Here is a 16,215-nt window from a genome sequence, read left to right as displayed (position 1 = left end):
CACATCACACCATGAGAAAAATATCTATCACCGCGTGTAGAACTCAAATTCATCATGACAATCGATCCCAGACACTGGTCCATTGGCACAGACAAATCAGCCCCCCCCACCCCCCATCATGATATATCTCCATTTAAGCAGGGGTGCGGCACTGGATCAATATGCCACAGGCAACTAATATTTCATGTCGTGGCAAAAACCTGGGAGTCAGACAGCATGGTCCGCAGGGTCTCAGCTTTAGCGGTGGAGCCAGAACAGGTGTGTGTGCATGTGTGTGTGTGTGTGTCTGTGTGTGTGTGTGTGTGTGTGTGTGTGTGTTAGCCCTGGGCAGGATAGGAACAGAGAGGACAGGGGTGAAGATGAAAATGTCAAAACACAGATATCTGAGCTTGCCAGGCCAATGGCCATCAACAGTGGAGGTTATTCCCACAAGATGTGAACATTGTAGGTGATCTCTTCTTTGCTTCTTTTGCTCATCTATCAACGTGTGTGTGTGTGTGTGTGTGTGTGTGTGTGTGTGTGTGTGTGTGTATGAGACAGAGAGGGAAGGGCAGACTAACAATAAAAGATGATAGAGACTAACTACCTCACGGTACAGATGGTAAAAATCTTTTCTCCAAACCAACATTGCATTTCGACTATTGACATTCGTTGTTCTAGCTTTGCATTGGTTGACATCACTGTCTTGAATGTGTTGTGTCTGAGGTTGTTGCGTGCAAGTCCCCATTGACTAATGTGTTGAAGACAGAGGACAAGGCCACAGACCGACATGTCCTTCCATGGGAGGAGGTCAAACTTTTCAGCAATGATTGGACAAAACTTTTGGACACATTTATCCTTGCTAGCCCTGGTGCCATCCCTGTCCTATGACACTGCCCCCACCTTCAGGAGCATACTGTACAAGATGATAACAAGGATCCCATTCATGCCTGTTTGGTCTGGAGGTTTGATGGTCAATCTGTCTCTAAAAGCATTCAAGAGGACCAAGGGATGAACAGCAAAAAGGCCACCTGAGCTTTTCAGGAAATGGAAATTAACTTTTAAACAATTAAAATCGACTGACAAGATTAACTGCAGCACAAACAAAATGGAGCAATGCTTTTCTGTTGTTGGAGACAACAAATGTCTGAGTCTTCAGAATAAGAGTATTATGTTTTCATACATTATTATGGTATTATATTATATATATATACTTTAGTATAGCATTAATATTGACATAACATTAAGAGACTTACACCAACAAATTAGCTTTTCAAATGGCCTGGTAATGACGTACTGTACTCTATGCAGTATGCTGATATATTTCATTTTTAGACCATTTTGATGAGAGCTTTGTTTGCTTTTAAGTTCAGACCATGCAGATATATGACTTGGAAAATGTAAATGTTTGCAGAGTTAATGAAACGAGATTGTTTGCTGAAGAGAGAGCAACTTGACCCCCTGTCTCATGAGTAATTGTAGTGTGTGTCACTGACTGGACGGATGCTCTTTTCAGCACACAATTAATGGCTATTACAGATGGCGCAGGCTCTAATTGCCTGTTAGGAAAAAAACACAGGTAATTAATGATTCTGGCCCTCTGTCCGAAGTATTTCGGCAAATACATTAACTGGAAATGCAGCAAGGAGAGATTTGCCATCACAATTGGCCCATGCAGGTCGATGCAACTGTTTTGTTGAATTAGTGATAATGAAACTGTGCTATAATGTGCGTGCTTTGTCTTGGTGCAGTCCATGGCGGTCTTGCTTCCGTAAGAGGCTCATTGCAGATGACTACTTTATGATTCTATCTGTGGAGCCAACGAAGGATAATTTTTTTTTTCTGGCTTAATCCTCAATGCATTTTTTCAAAGGCAGCCTGCAGGGGAGAATTGGCCTTGGCTGACTTGTATCTGACAGTGAGTGCACTACTCTCTCCTTGCTTTACTTTTATCTCGGAGCTCATTCTCTGAGCAGGTCAAGATCAATGGTGCTCTCTGCAAATCTACTGAGACTCGGGGTGATTTTGATTGACCTTATGCTTGCGTATGTACTTTGCCACTCAGTGCAGTCACACTGAAGGATTCTACTTTCTCTTTCACCCTGTTTTTCCAACTATTGTATGTTAAGCCAACTCTCTGGGGGAGGTATGTTTTATTCTTTTTTTCTTTTAAATATCATGTTACTCGGAATAAGGAATGATGGTTCAGTTAGAGGTAGACTTCAAAATAGAATTGAGTATCCAGTCTCGCACATAGACAAACAAAGGAAAAAATAAGAACAGATTGAATCTTCACCTAACTGCAATTAACCAACTAATATTATAAATAACATAAATACTTACATACAATACCATAAATATTTAAGTACATTCGTGAAATTTACAAGAAAATTAGGACAAGAAACTACTAACACCAACAAGAGGGAGTCTGACACTGGTAAATTGACATTGCTGTCAAGAGAAACTCATTAAAGATGGCCATGATGCAACACATCCTTTTTGTATGACTTTACAAACTTACTTATGGGCTTAAAATTTAACACAATTACATGCACGCACGAAGAAAAACACCAATTTCAACCACGAGATAAATCTAAATGTGTCATGCAGAGAAAAGGAGTGGCACATAATGGTTTACAGATAAAGTTCTCAAGAATGAAGTAAGCGGAGTTGAGGATAATGACCAGGGAAGATGGCAAATTACCCCAATCAATCAGATCAGAGACAGCAACTAGGCTACCTCATCATAGCAGTAAAATCAACACTGTCCACAAGTTGAAACCATTAGGCAACGTACAAACTTCCTAACTAACTAACTAACTCACTAACTAACTCACTAATGGACAGCCAGACAGACAAATAAGCAAACAAAAGAACAACTTATATAGCTGCTGTCCCCCTGACGCAGGCCTGATCTGATATCCAGAATCAGCTGTCCTCTGGGTACCTGTCATATACATAACTTCCAGTAAAATTAGGATACTGCACATTATGAAATAAACAATAATCAGCATGACGTAAGAGAGAGAGAGAGAGAGAGAGAGAGAGAGAGAGAGAGAGAGAGAGAGATAGAGAGAGAGCGAGACTCAGAGGGAGTGCTGAGAAGAGACGAAGGAGTCCATTCCACTGCATCTGTGCTCAAAGGAAGCTCTCATTAGAAATCCACATCAACAATATTAATGTGTTGAGCACACTACACACATAGAGTGCAGATATAGCTGGAGAATGGCTGAGTGAAAGGTTAGAGCCTCAAGCACCTGGCCTTGCCCTGGCTTAATAACAATGGTCAGCCGTGACAGCAGCCCATAAATAACCAGGGCGCAAAGCACAAAGCACTCTGGATGTGGTCATCATGGTAGGCTCAAAAAGGAAGCATAAAAATGACAAATTTGCAGCCACTCTAAATTCAGACGAGCAAAATTTTGTTTGGCTTTTTACTTTATGAACCACACAGAACAAAAGGTATGGGGCTGTCCAGACAATGCATGTATATAAAACCCTATACAAACAGTCATTGGTTCCAGAGTTTACAAAACTCACAAAGGTGATTGTTCTAATTCTTCCCTTCTGCACTTTTCTTTTGGCACTGTGTGCATATGTGCACCGTTAAAACCATCACTGACAACTAAACCGTGTAATATTACATTTTTGCAAATAACAAACTCGTCAAGGTTCACACATTTAACAAATCTGCGAATGTGAAACCGACGCTAGAGCGAGGTAGCTTACTCAGTCACATGACCATACCAGGAAGGGAATGCGAATCCAAAATGGCAGCGTCCTTGATAAACATGGTTTTGCGGTTGTGAAGTGTCACACATGAGTCTGTCGTGCAAGTTGCATTTAGAGTGGAGGAATGAAAGCTGTCGAGACAATACTCTTTTAACACAACATGGATAGAAGAGAATTCACCGCGTCTCTTGTGGTAGTTGACAATTTATGCCTAACATTACACTTAAACGTTAGCGATAACTTACGAATGTAACTAAGCAAAACGAATTACTACTACATTGTCTGAAGTGTAATGTCACCTTTGTCCGTGAAGAATCCCTGACCCATGATCATTGAAAGTAGCGACGTTGATGTCACCATAACATTCTGCAAAATAGTTGTCGTGTTGCCGACAGAAGTGCCTTTGTCAGGAGGTGTGATAGTTATGAGGAGTGTAATAACGCTAGTTAGGAAACGTTTGGGAAACCTAAAGTGTTGATTGGGGTTTTGGCAGACACCCTTGAGCACACGCAGGAATACGTTATGTTACCTTAAGTAATTACATATGTCGGTGATACAAATGCAAGGACTACCTCTTGCTTATTAGTGTAAAATTAGGCTTTGTGTCTAGTTTAGTCCCAAGGAGTCCAAAATCATTAGAAGCAAAAATGTGAATTGAATTCAGTGAAGTGAATACAAATAAATAAATAAATAAAAACTCACAGGGACTAATAGCCTAGTTTTGGCTGGGCTTTTAGAATAATCAAAATGATACACATAGGTTAAGATGTAGGTATACAGAAGAATAACATCCAGTTTTCTTTTGGTGAAAGTAAAAGCAATATTAAGCACAAGCCTAGTCTGTGTGAGGTCCTCAGTCTGTTTTTGTTTGTTTGTTTCCATCTTAAAACACAAAGGCCTCATAAAATTAGTAGCCTAACCTCCACAGCTTGAATGTGTATAAAGGGTGGAGATAGAGGAGGCAGGGAGGCCCCCATATTCTAAGATGTCATCACTCATGTCATTACATGGTGAATTACAACACATAACATTTCACAGAGCTGCGTCATTTTAACCTAAAAAGACTAATTGCTTTGATGTGGATGAGAATTGCTTTGCTTTTAAACAACACTGCCAGAATAATGAGGCATTTTTATGCACAGTGAGTGTTGTTGAACTTTCTCAGTCTCAACTCCAATTTTGCGAGTCTGTGAGGTAGCCTGAGATATAACACACACACACACACACACACACACCCACACACACACACACACACACACACACACACACACACACGCACACTCACAGTGAGTATACAGTGTACTACTCTACACTATGAGTAGGTTTGAAATAGTTCAAATTCCACCTTGCATAGCTAATACATTGCCCTTTATGTAAGTTATCGGTTGCATATCCGTGCATGTTTTTCTGCGCGGTGACGCTACAGTGCATCGCCTTTCAAAAGCATCGTCCCCCTTTCTTTCTGCCTCAGGCAGGTGGCTGTGCAGGGATGTGTGTTGACCTCACCCTCTTCCCTCTGGACACCATTAAGACCAGGCTGCAGAGCCAGCAGGGCTTCTCCAAGGCCGGGGGCTTCCGAGGCATCTACGCAGGGGTCCCGTCCGCAGCCATCGGCTCCTTTCCCAATGGTGAGCCAGTGTTTCTCACCCTTTGGCCTGTGGACATTAACATCCATATTCAGCCTCCTACAGGGAGAATTATTGGACAGTGTTGCAATGCAGGCTGCTCAGTCTGTCAGTTGTTGTTGATTTTCTGATTTGTTTTTTACTTTGAATACTCTGTGAGAACAGGTAGTCTAGGTTTATCAATTAAGCTGGATTAGAGTTCTTGTATGTTTATTAAGCATCTTTCACTGTCCTCACTGAAAACTAAAATTGTATCTTTTAGTAGTTCCCAGCATTTTCCTAAAACGTTTGGTAAAAGATTTACTGTCAGATCAGTATTGGTCATATTCCTTCAATATTAATCTCTTGGAAATATCTTGGGTTTTACAATGGTTTCTGCCAGTTCTGAGCTGATGTCCTTTAGTTTTTCAATCTGGAATATGGCCTCTTACTTTGTTACTTTCTTTCTTTACCGGCATATAAGTGTCTCACCGCAATACTTTACTATTTTCACAAAGGGTGTTTGAAAATGTAAAATATGATATTTCCTAATGCTAATAAGGATAGAAAATAACTGTCAAAGACAAATGTTTTGTGAAACTGTGCCTAAAACGTCTGCATAGTACTGTATATGAACATACATTATGCCATATAGGCTATAGCTTCAATTATGTGATGTCGTCTACCATCCAAGTCTTTTCATATGTTTTAGATGCATGGTCAAATATGCACTTATAGCAAGTGATTATATATTATTATGTTGCCGAACCATTCATATGGGCACAGCACTGATAAATGGTTCAATGAGTTACTTTGAAAAGCTGATTTTCTCGGTAATTGTACACTTTCATAGCCCTCAATTACAATCCATTTGTCACCATTCCATGCACAAACCAATCGGTAATGATTACATTTCTTTTATATGAAATCCAGTGTCGTTTATTTGTGACAAAGGCAGCCTAATATCCATGGGAAACCCTGCAGATGTGTTTGCGTGGTGGTAGTGGTCTGCAGGATTAGATAAGGGTGGGCTCCCTCTCCTCTCCTCTCCTCTCCTCTCCTCTCCTCTCCTGCATCCAGTCCTGTCATTAATTGCTCCCTGCAGTTTGAGTAATGGAGCCTAACTTGATTCGATGTGCTTGGTTTCAGCTGCAGCATTCTTCGTCACCTACGAGAGCGCCAAGTCCCTGCTCGGCACTGCCGTCTCGCCACACATGGCACCTGTCACTCACATGCTCGCCGCCTCCCTCGGAGAAATAGTAGGTCGCATTTGTCTTCAGCCTTGTCAAGAACCTGTTTGAATGTGGTGGGCACTCTTGCAAGCATGCAATTGTGTTTAATGGATTATGAGCTTTGTGTGTGTATCTGTGTGTTTGAGAGAGAGTTCTAGGGATCTCTATGTGAGATAAAGTGTGTGTGTGTGTGTGTGTGTGTGTGTGTGTGTGTGTGTGTGTGTTTGTGTGTTTGTGTGTTTGAGTGTGTAGATGGGCCATAACCCACTTTCTCATCCATTGCACATTTCGGGCTCCAGATGAACAATACAGCTGTTTACATAATTGCCAGAAAATTTCATGGGCAAATATGCAAAAGGTTAGAATGCGGTTTTGGCTCTGGGCTCCCGGTGCAGCTGGGTGACTTGAGGGCCACAGGCATCTCAACATTTCCCCACCAGCTGGGTAAATAATATCTCATTACTGCATATTGACTTAGCTGTTTTCTCAGAAAGGTCCCAGACTTCTTCCATTTTGTCTGGGGATTTGGGCTTGAAAGCGGCGAGGAGCAGCACAATTTCCTCTGTTGGTACAGTCCTAATCGCTCTCAACCCCAAGAATCCGGAGCCCACTTGCACAGGAAATGCACAATAACATGGATGGAGAAGAAGTGCCGGGAAGACAGCAAACCCACTCATATCCCCGGGCCTTCTGTATCACTATGCAAAATAGCCCGCCTCATTTGAAATGCTACCAGTTCAATCTGTTCACACCACATGCAGATGTTGTTTAGTCATACTTTCACGCCCATTTAGCCAACCGTTTAGATGTAACTGTAAAGGCTGTGCAAATGGTTTTGTACTTTCATGCTTTGCAACCCCCTTAAGTTCATCCTTGATGTCACTTGGATGCGAAAGAAGGAATGGTAGGGGGGCCGGGCCAGCGCACTTGAGTTGTCTGAAAGCGCAGACTGGAATGCCTTTGCGCTGATGAATGGGAGAGGTGAGGGAGAGGACAGCGCCATCTTTTAACCCCTTCGCCCGCCGCCGAGGATTTGCGCACTTCAAAAGGAAGGGGATAACACACGCCAGAGCCCGGGCTGAATCCCTGTGTGTTGTGGGCGCTTGTTACGCTCTTCAAAGACGATAATCCAAGAGCTCACTGTGTGAAAGCCCTTCCCTTAGGCAGTCTAGAGGAGGAGACACAAATGCCTCCATTATGTAACCTGTTCTCTATTGTCCTTTTTTTTGTTCACTAATTTCCCTTCTGTATTGTCTATTGTATTGTATTGTCTTCTGTTTTCAAAACTGGCCTAACACTCTCGCAGTTTTGTGGCGCATGTTGACCTGGTCAGTGCTGCTGATGCTTGTAGTAGGTGAGGTAAATGATCTGTATTTTTGGAACTGGCTTGTGTTGAGTTCATTTTTGTTTTTTATCATTTTTTTTTTTTTCTTGCTACCTTGACAGAGGTGTTAGCAGGTGTAGCTTGATCTGCAGCTGCAATCCGTCTGACCTTGCAGAGGTGTCATGAACAGAGCAAACCAAAGCTGAACGTATAGCTGAGCCTAAGCTCCTAGCTTACACTCCTGTCCTATTCGACATTGTCTTTTTTAACGCGGTGCACTTGTCATTCACGGCACCTCTGCGTTTCACATTCAGAGTTCATAAAAGTTCATAGCTTAATGAATGGTAGGCTGTGAGCTGTATGCTTATTGCATTTATAATATGAATTTGGGGTGAAATTCAGAGTCAGACAGGCCTTTATTGTGCTAGCATTAAGATACAGGCATAAAATGACATTGAATGTTCGTGGCTCCAATACTGGTGCTACAAAATAATTGATGTGCCCTTAAAATGACATGCCAATGATTGGGCTAGACAGACACAGTAGGACACAAGTGATACTTTAAGGCTGTAAATAATTTCTTGTATCCAAGCTAATCATAAGAATCCACTTATTCCAGCTCTTGTGTGCAAACATGGCATCCTTATTGTCGAAGTCCACACAAAACAGCTCTCTGCACATCGCATTTTATGGTGGTGGCGGCTATGATCAATGTGGAGTTTAGTTGCACATTGTGTCTGGATCCAGCATGTCTGTGGGGTCCCTCTTCAGTGAGGGTGTCTTAGAGGAGGATTTGTGTGTCCCTTTGGACCAGCATGGGATGTTGGAAGTGAAAATGTCTCTCCCTCATTCGCTCTCTCTCTCTCTCTCTATCTCGCTCGCTTGCTCTTTGTCTAAGCTGGCTCCACATACAGTCTGAGTCTGCACACAAGACCTCACCCATATGCGTTAGCTCATACTGTCGTGCTCGTGCCAGCTATGCAGAGCTCAGTGTGTGCAGTACCATGTCTCTGTGCTGTATTCCGAATGAGGAGGGTAGCGGAGGCTACTTGTAGAGAGAATGCTTCTTTCCTAAAGAGCACGTGAGAGAGAGAGAGAGAGAGAGAGAGAGAGAGAGAGAGAGAGAGCTGAGCTGAGCTGAGCTGAGCTGAGTTGTCATGCTGCCAGGGTCAAGCAGGCTCTTAGGCTGCCATTATATCAGTTTTATCCTCATTAACATGCGTCCCAGTGTCTGCACCGAAAGCTCATTTGTCATGTTGGAGAGGCCCTGTTTTTTCTTTTCTTTCTTTTTCCCTTTCTGTTCTTTTTGTGGCATATATAAACCATGTCTCCCATAGGATGTGCTTGGAAAATACAGCGTGACATGACAGGGCCAGAGTAACTGGCAGCCACTTAACTTGGCACGGCAAATAATCCGCCGCAGCGCCACAGAGAAGTGGCCGTCTGTGATTGATTGTGCGTCCCTAACTAGAGCTTTGGATTGCGCCCCGATTCTCATACAGCCTCCTCCCCCTGCACCCCGCGTCCGCATCCCTCCTTCCTATCACCTGCTATTAAATGCGCTCGGGCGCGAGAGAACAGAAAATCGGAGCGTCCAATGGAAATCTGCAGTGGCAGAATGGAAACGCTATCCACACAAATCCTAAATGGAATTATTCATGGCCCAACACCGGGGATGTCACTCGCCCCGATTGCTCTGCGCCTGTTTTTTCGTTGATGGATTTTTTTTTTTTCATTTTGTTTATTTATTTGTTTGTTTGTTTCAGGTGTGTTTTTGTGTTTGTTTGTTTGTTCCCCCCCACCCTCATACGCTTACTTGCGATGACCATGCCCCTGTTTGACCCGTAAACTTACGAAGTCCCCCTACAGATGTCGGAAATGTGGGCGCTTATACAGGCCTGGGAGTGATTACCTGCTGTAGATGCACAGGGGCCCGTCAGATAGGTTTCTGGTGTGCCGCGGGATTGACTCCTGGGTGGGATGATCCTCAGGTCAGGGACAGTCTGGAATGTTCCACTGGTGCACAGTCAGGGCAAAATGAGGGCTCGGTGCACAGCTCCTGGCGCATATTGAAGTATACTGATATTTTGGAGAAGAATGCAATGTGGAGTCAAAATGAGATTTTATGAGCTCAAAAACTATATTTTATAATGGGGATTTGTTTGGTTTTATGGGTGCTCTGTTGCAGACAACGTTGGAGACTTGGGATCTTATGACATGCAATTTCCCCTAAATCATTCAGTGCAAAGTTTTCCACTGTTACAGTCTGTTTGAAACCTAAGCCATCATGCCTCATGTTTAACTCCAGTACAGTATCCAGGACCACCCTCACAATGAAATTACAAACTAGGGCCATGTTTGGTCAGCCATTTGGAGACCTATTTCAAATCCACAGTCCACTGACGTGCCTAACGTTAATGGGACTCAGATACCAGCAGTGTGAGTGTTGCCAAACACATTATATTGCTCAGCTCTGCTAGTACTGTTTGTGTCTCCCAGCTTGTCTTGGGCATGTCATAGCCCAGTCCAGTGGCTTGGACAGATGGGAGCTGGGTGTTATGTATTGTGTAAATTGTCAGGAGAAACTGAACAACAGGGATAGATTTGTGTGTGTGTGTGTGTGTATGTGTGTGTGTCTGCATGCGTGCGTGCGTGTGTGTGTGTATATGAGTGTGTCTGTTTTTTCTCCTTCGCCAATTTCTTGAATGTGTGCCTTCTTTGATATTTTCTTTGGAATCTCGTTGGCCGTAAATGGCGGCTGGTCTTTTTCCATCATCTTTTGGGGTGAAAATGACAGCCGATCAGTTTGGATCCACGTGAACAGCAGGAATGGAGCAATGCAAGCCCCGATCTGAGGCTCGCCACTAATTAACGCATGGCGCTTCCAAATTGCCTGTAAATAAAGACGAATGGCGATGGAGATGGAAAAGATGCTGCCAGCAAATTCATCATGCAATTAAGAGTTCGGGGCCCTCGCAAGCGCGCCAAGGAAAAGGGAAGACTGTCAACACTGTCATGCACGTCCATGCAGTCACACCCGTCTCCAGAAGATGAACAGGACGATAAAAACAGACAAGACTTTTGTCAAGGGCCACTTTAATCCCCCTCCCTCGTGCCATGTCACGTCTCCTGTAAGCTAACCAGCCTGCCCTCTTTGATATCTGTGATAGCACCCCGTTCCCCAGACTCCTCTCTCTAGCCAAAAAAGCTGGAGGAGTTCATGCCAAGGAGTGTCATCTTGAGTATCTCAAGCTATTTCTCAACCCATGATGGCTCGTGACGCCAAAACAAGAACAGCCATTTCCCAAATGCAATGTATCAGCTTTGCTTTCACCATTTTGGTAATGATTTATTTATTTAGTTTTTTTTGCCAAATGTGGTTTGTTGCTGACAAACATCATGAGCTTCTTAAAATATAGCTTTCCATTGTCACCCTGTGTATGCCTCTAAAAGTTGTTGAAAGACTGTGTGTGTGTGTCTGTGTCTGTGTGTGTGTGTGTGTGTGTGTGCCTGTGTGTGTGCGCGTGTGTGTGCGTCTGTGTGTGTGCGCGTCTGTGTGTGTGTGAGTGCTTGGCTCCTATACTTGGCAGTCAAGTCTGTTGTTTTCAGAGTGCAGGTATGAAAGGTTGGGAAGTGGCCCCTTTGACACCAGCCTCCACATACTGAGACCATCAGCATCACATTAACTCTCCTTTTAAAGTACTCCTACTGCCCAACACCGCTGGAGCCTCTTGCCGTAAGGCTTCTCTTCCTCTATCTGTCCATGGCGTGTACTCAGACTCCGAAATAAACAATGTCTGTAATTTATCTGATCTAATCTCCCGCCCGCTTTCCTCACTCCAGCGAGCTGATGTGTGAGCGTTCCCTTGTGGACTCCTGCCCCACGATTCAATTAAAGCAGGAATTACTTGTCATATCCACTTTTCTTTCCATTAAGCGCGGTAATTTTGATCCTTTTGAGGATTGCGGGAAGGAGACACGATGCGCGATGTTTCATAAATGTTAACTCGGAAAGAGAGCAAATGAGATCTCCGAAATGGATCTTGTCAGGTCGGATGGCAGACAGATGGCGAGCCAATTACAGTCACTTACCACTGGGTGGCACTCTTGCTACATGACAGTGGTCCGAGTCCACCTCAGGTTTGACTGTTCATGTAAAATGGATAGGTGAGATCTTTACCATTCAGGTCTCATATGTCATATCAGCAGGCAGGACACCTGTTTAGCGGTAATGTATTTGTTTTTTTCCCCCCTCTCTCTGCTGAATAATTGGCTCATCAGTCCGTAGTATTAATGGTGGTCTTGAGACCTCACCATTTGCCAGCCCTCTCACAGGCTGACCTGGGGGTGGTGAGCTCGCCATACATCAGCTTTATGATATATCTTCTTTAGTGAACACCTGTCCATACATCAGCTTTATGATATATCTCCTTTAGTAGTGAACACCTGTGAAGACTCAGATAAGCCTTTACCTCTGGCTTTGCTTCAAGCGTTGGTGGCCTTAAACCAACTTTGCTTGATATGTGTGGCTGTGCTGGAAAGTAGCGTAAGCGATTGAGTGGCAGTACCTGCAGGATCCTCATGTCTGACTGGCCACAGCAAGAGCAAGAGCGAGACCAGGCTAAACACTCCCATTGGGGTTCCGCAGGGCTCCAGACATTCTTCCCTCCAGTTCCCCCAGTCCCCCCTCAGCAACTCCTCTCCTACAGTTAGCCTAGCAGCAGGGGTCTGTTTGATCCTCTCCTCTCCCCTCCCTCACCCCGGACACCCCCACCTATCCTCGTTGCCCTCTCTGAGGGGCAGATTGAAAGCTGCAGCGGTGCGATTCAGGGGGGCCAGGCGGGGTGCCCCCGGTCGGGGAGGTTGCGGAGAAATTGCTCACCACCGCCACACCGCCACACCCCCAGCCAGCCGGCATTTCCGCTCCAGCGCAACATTAATGGGAACTAAAGTAGGTGGAGGCCTGCCTTAAGGGCACCGCGCCTCATGAGGCATGAAGCCCCCCATAAATATTAATGGCGGAACAACAGTTGACAGTGCGTGCTCTCGGCGTTTGACATATCGCGGTGGTCGCGTTGGCATTTCGTTTTCCGCCGGGCTCGAAGGAGGAGGGAGTTTTGAGAGAAGCACAACGAGAAGCGGCACCAGCACTGATGGGACACGGAGGATGGCACTGACCTTTACCTTCACTCTTTCTCCATATAGCTAGCTATCTGTCTAGCTATCTCTTTATCTTCCTCTTCCTCTCTCTCTCCATCTCCATCTCTCACTCTCTCTCTCCCCCTCTCTTTCTGGGGGTGTGATTAATGGCTATTTTGCCAGGAACAATTAGTGTGTAATGAACAGGCTGTTCTCACAAGGCACTGGCGTAAACAACTGGCGAGCCTTGCTTCTTTGACAGCCCCGGCCGTGCAGGAGCTTAAACACGCGTCTTCATGCTTATTGCAAACAAACCGTGCCAACCAGAGAAGGTTTTTTTTTAGCAAACCGCAGCACAGAGAAGGCATTCAGGGCTGCATCACAACTGTCAGGAGGCTCGACACATCTAAACCACCCACTCCTCGACAGCACCCAGCTTACATTACTGCGTTACAATGGCCAGAGGGCTGCTGAAGAACATCACATCTGACACCCTCTTTGTTTTTAAACCACCCTCTTTGTTTTTAAACCACCCTCTTTGTTTTTAAACCACCCTCTTTAGAGTCATGCCAAGCATATCCACCTCAACCTCCACCACCGTTGTATGTCCTTATGGGACCCATATAGGAAGATCCGCCCAGTTGATGTGACGCTAATGTGATGCTAATGTGGTGCGTTTCGTCCTTCAGGTGGCCTGTCTGATCCGTGTGCCCACCGAGGTGGTGAAGCAGAGGACCCAGGCATGCCCCTCCACCAACACATACCAGGTGCTTGTGTCGACACTCAGAGCCGAGGTAAGGCACCAAAGTGACCACGCACGCACGCACGCACGCACGCACGCACGCACGCACGCACGCACGCACGCACGCAGGCACGCACGCACCCACCCACCCACCCACCCACACACCCACCCACCCACACACACACACACACACACACACACACACACACACACACACCCACACCCACACACACACATTGGCTCTCAGCTCTGTTGTACATTTGGTATTTCTTTGCCAACCACAGGTTTGCTTTTTTTTGTCTGTTTTGAGCCTGTTGTTTCTGATAAATCCATTGAGAATGTGTACCCAATGTGCAGCTCCCTGCCGTGCTGATCCCCCCCTGACTCCCCTGCTCCTCTCATCTCACAGGGTTTCAAGGGCCTGTACCGAGGCTATAGCAGCACAGTGCTCAGAGAGGTAAGGCCCCCTGCTTCTGCACACACATAACACTCTGGTTCAACAGACACAGCAAATAAATACATAGGCAAAAATGTAAATCAGTAGACATACACATTGAACGGTTGTTATCAAACACTGCTTCTTAGCTGCAAGAAGACCTCAAGGTGCTCACAGCTTTATAGTCGAACTCTGAAACTCTGTCTAATGACCCTTAGCTTACATCTTTGTTATTAGAGCAACATCATTTGTTTCGCTTGACTGCACCTCTCTCCTCCAGTGTCTCGCCAAGAGTGTTGTTTCGTTTTATTGGAAATTCCTGTAATTAATTAAAGGAATTAGAGGCATAATGAATGAGAAATAAAGCAGCCAAAAGAAGGTGAAATAAAGCCAACATGGAGTCCGTCCCCTTGACGAGGAGCCGGCCGTCTAATGGATGGCGCGCCTCTCGACCCTTTGATTAATTATCTGGCTCTTAATAGCACCTGCATGGCGTGATAATGCTTAATGAATTCTGTCAAAGTGCAGACTTTTCATTTATTTTCAGGAGAGCTCCCTCTCTCACTCCTTTTTTCTTTTTTTTTTTTGTTCTTCTCTTCTCTCGCTTTTGCACATTTCTGTAGAAGAGGGAAAGGTGGAGGTGAGGAGGGGAGGGGAAAAGTAAAGCACTATATGAAGGTGACACCACTTCAGTTTTTTTTTTTCTTTTCTTTTGGTAATGTAGTCCCACACCTCTGCGCTATTCTTTACAGATTTTTCTGCCTCACGAAACAGATGTTATTCACGCAAATTCCATCTGGACACAGTAGAGGGGGGTCGAGGAAGAGGGGACAACAAGGCTTCTCTGATTTCTCCGAGGGATTCTGAATAGATGAATACATTTGAATGTGAGCGAAGAGCCCCCGCTGCATACTAAGGGTGGCTAAAGATGAGATGAGGGGGTAGTGTCCATCTCCACCACCCCCACTCACACACCCCGCTCCACTCAGGATTGGATCTGACGTGTGTCAGGAAGGTAATTCGTTTCCTCGGCCGGCTATCTTATCCCGCCATGTGGCGCTGCCAAGATAACTTTGTTTAGTAAAAATGCCAGACCCTCTGCGAACCCTCCCGCTTCCCCCAAACACCCATCCCCTCTCATTCTTCTGCACCAGGACCTTACAGGACCTCATGAATATACATGGTCAGCGAGACCCAATTACGAGCCTTCAGGAGGAATCACTGATCCGATATCACAAGACACGCCACAGTTTGGACTAATGGACAGGAGAGGGTGAGGAGGAGGATGAGGATGAGGAGGAGGGCGAGAGCACTTGGGAGTTATGTTAAGAGGACAGGAGTGTATGGGTTTCATTGTGTACAAATAACAGGTATGGCTTATCCACTCTTAAAGGCAACACATTACATGCAGAAGAGCAAGCTTGTCCTTGTCTGTCGTCAGTAGGATCGGGGTGATTTGTTTCATCACACCAGCCTCTAAGAAAAGTGTTTTTACGGCACTTTGTTTACTAAAATTGCCTTGCTAGGTTTATTCTTAATTTATGTATATTTGTGTTAAACTTTGTCTTCTTAGCCACTAGAGGGCACAAGAAGAATGCCGTATTTCAGGTCTGCATCTCATCTCTTATTCTGGCTGACAGTGGAGTGGGAGACTTTTGCCATTGACAGTTTAGCACGTAGGGGTTTCACAGTGAGGTGTGAGTGAGGGGAGCAGATCTGAGCAATGGCTCAGGGAGATCATCTGCTTTGCCCACGGCAGTAAGACAGACACACACAAGCACGCACACACACACAAACACACACACACACAGAGCAGTGTGAGTAGACACTGTATAAGCTCATCCTGACTCATTTCACCTGGGCCCCATATATCACTGTTTTCAGTTGAGAGGGTGAGAGAGAGAAATGAGAAAGACAAATGAGAGACAGAGGAGTCAGAGATAGAGGAAGAGAGAGGAGGAGTGAGGAAGGAGGGCATGAGAGAGACCCTGTCAGTGCACAAAACCAGCGTACTGATTAACTGTGGT

At 45.0% G+C, this 16,215-nt stretch overlaps 1 protein-coding gene across 1 annotated transcript in view; it reads left to right on the top strand.

The window, feature by feature from the left end:
- The first annotated feature begins 3,696 nt into the window (after positions 1 to 3,696).
- slc25a26 (solute carrier family 25 member 26) overlaps positions 3,697 to 16,215 on the top strand; it is a 48,424-nt gene continuing 35,905 nt past the window's right edge. Inside the window, exons 1-5 of the mRNA XM_012841104.3 lie at positions 3,697 to 3,904; positions 5,183 to 5,339; positions 6,465 to 6,574; positions 13,700 to 13,804; positions 14,162 to 14,209. Of these exons, the coding sequence (XP_012696558.1) occupies positions 3,872 to 3,904; positions 5,183 to 5,339; positions 6,465 to 6,574; positions 13,700 to 13,804; positions 14,162 to 14,209 (453 nt within the window). The 5' untranslated portion in view covers positions 3,697 to 3,871. The remainder of the gene's footprint in view (positions 3,905 to 5,182; positions 5,340 to 6,464; positions 6,575 to 13,699; positions 13,805 to 14,161; positions 14,210 to 16,215) is intronic.

This window comes from Clupea harengus, chromosome 5 (genome assembly GCF_900700415.2).
Source record: "Clupea harengus chromosome 5, Ch_v2.0.2, whole genome shotgun sequence".
Taxonomy (NCBI): domain Eukaryota; kingdom Metazoa; phylum Chordata; class Actinopteri; order Clupeiformes; family Clupeidae; genus Clupea; species Clupea harengus.
This window is presented reverse-complemented; position numbering and strand designations above follow the sequence as displayed.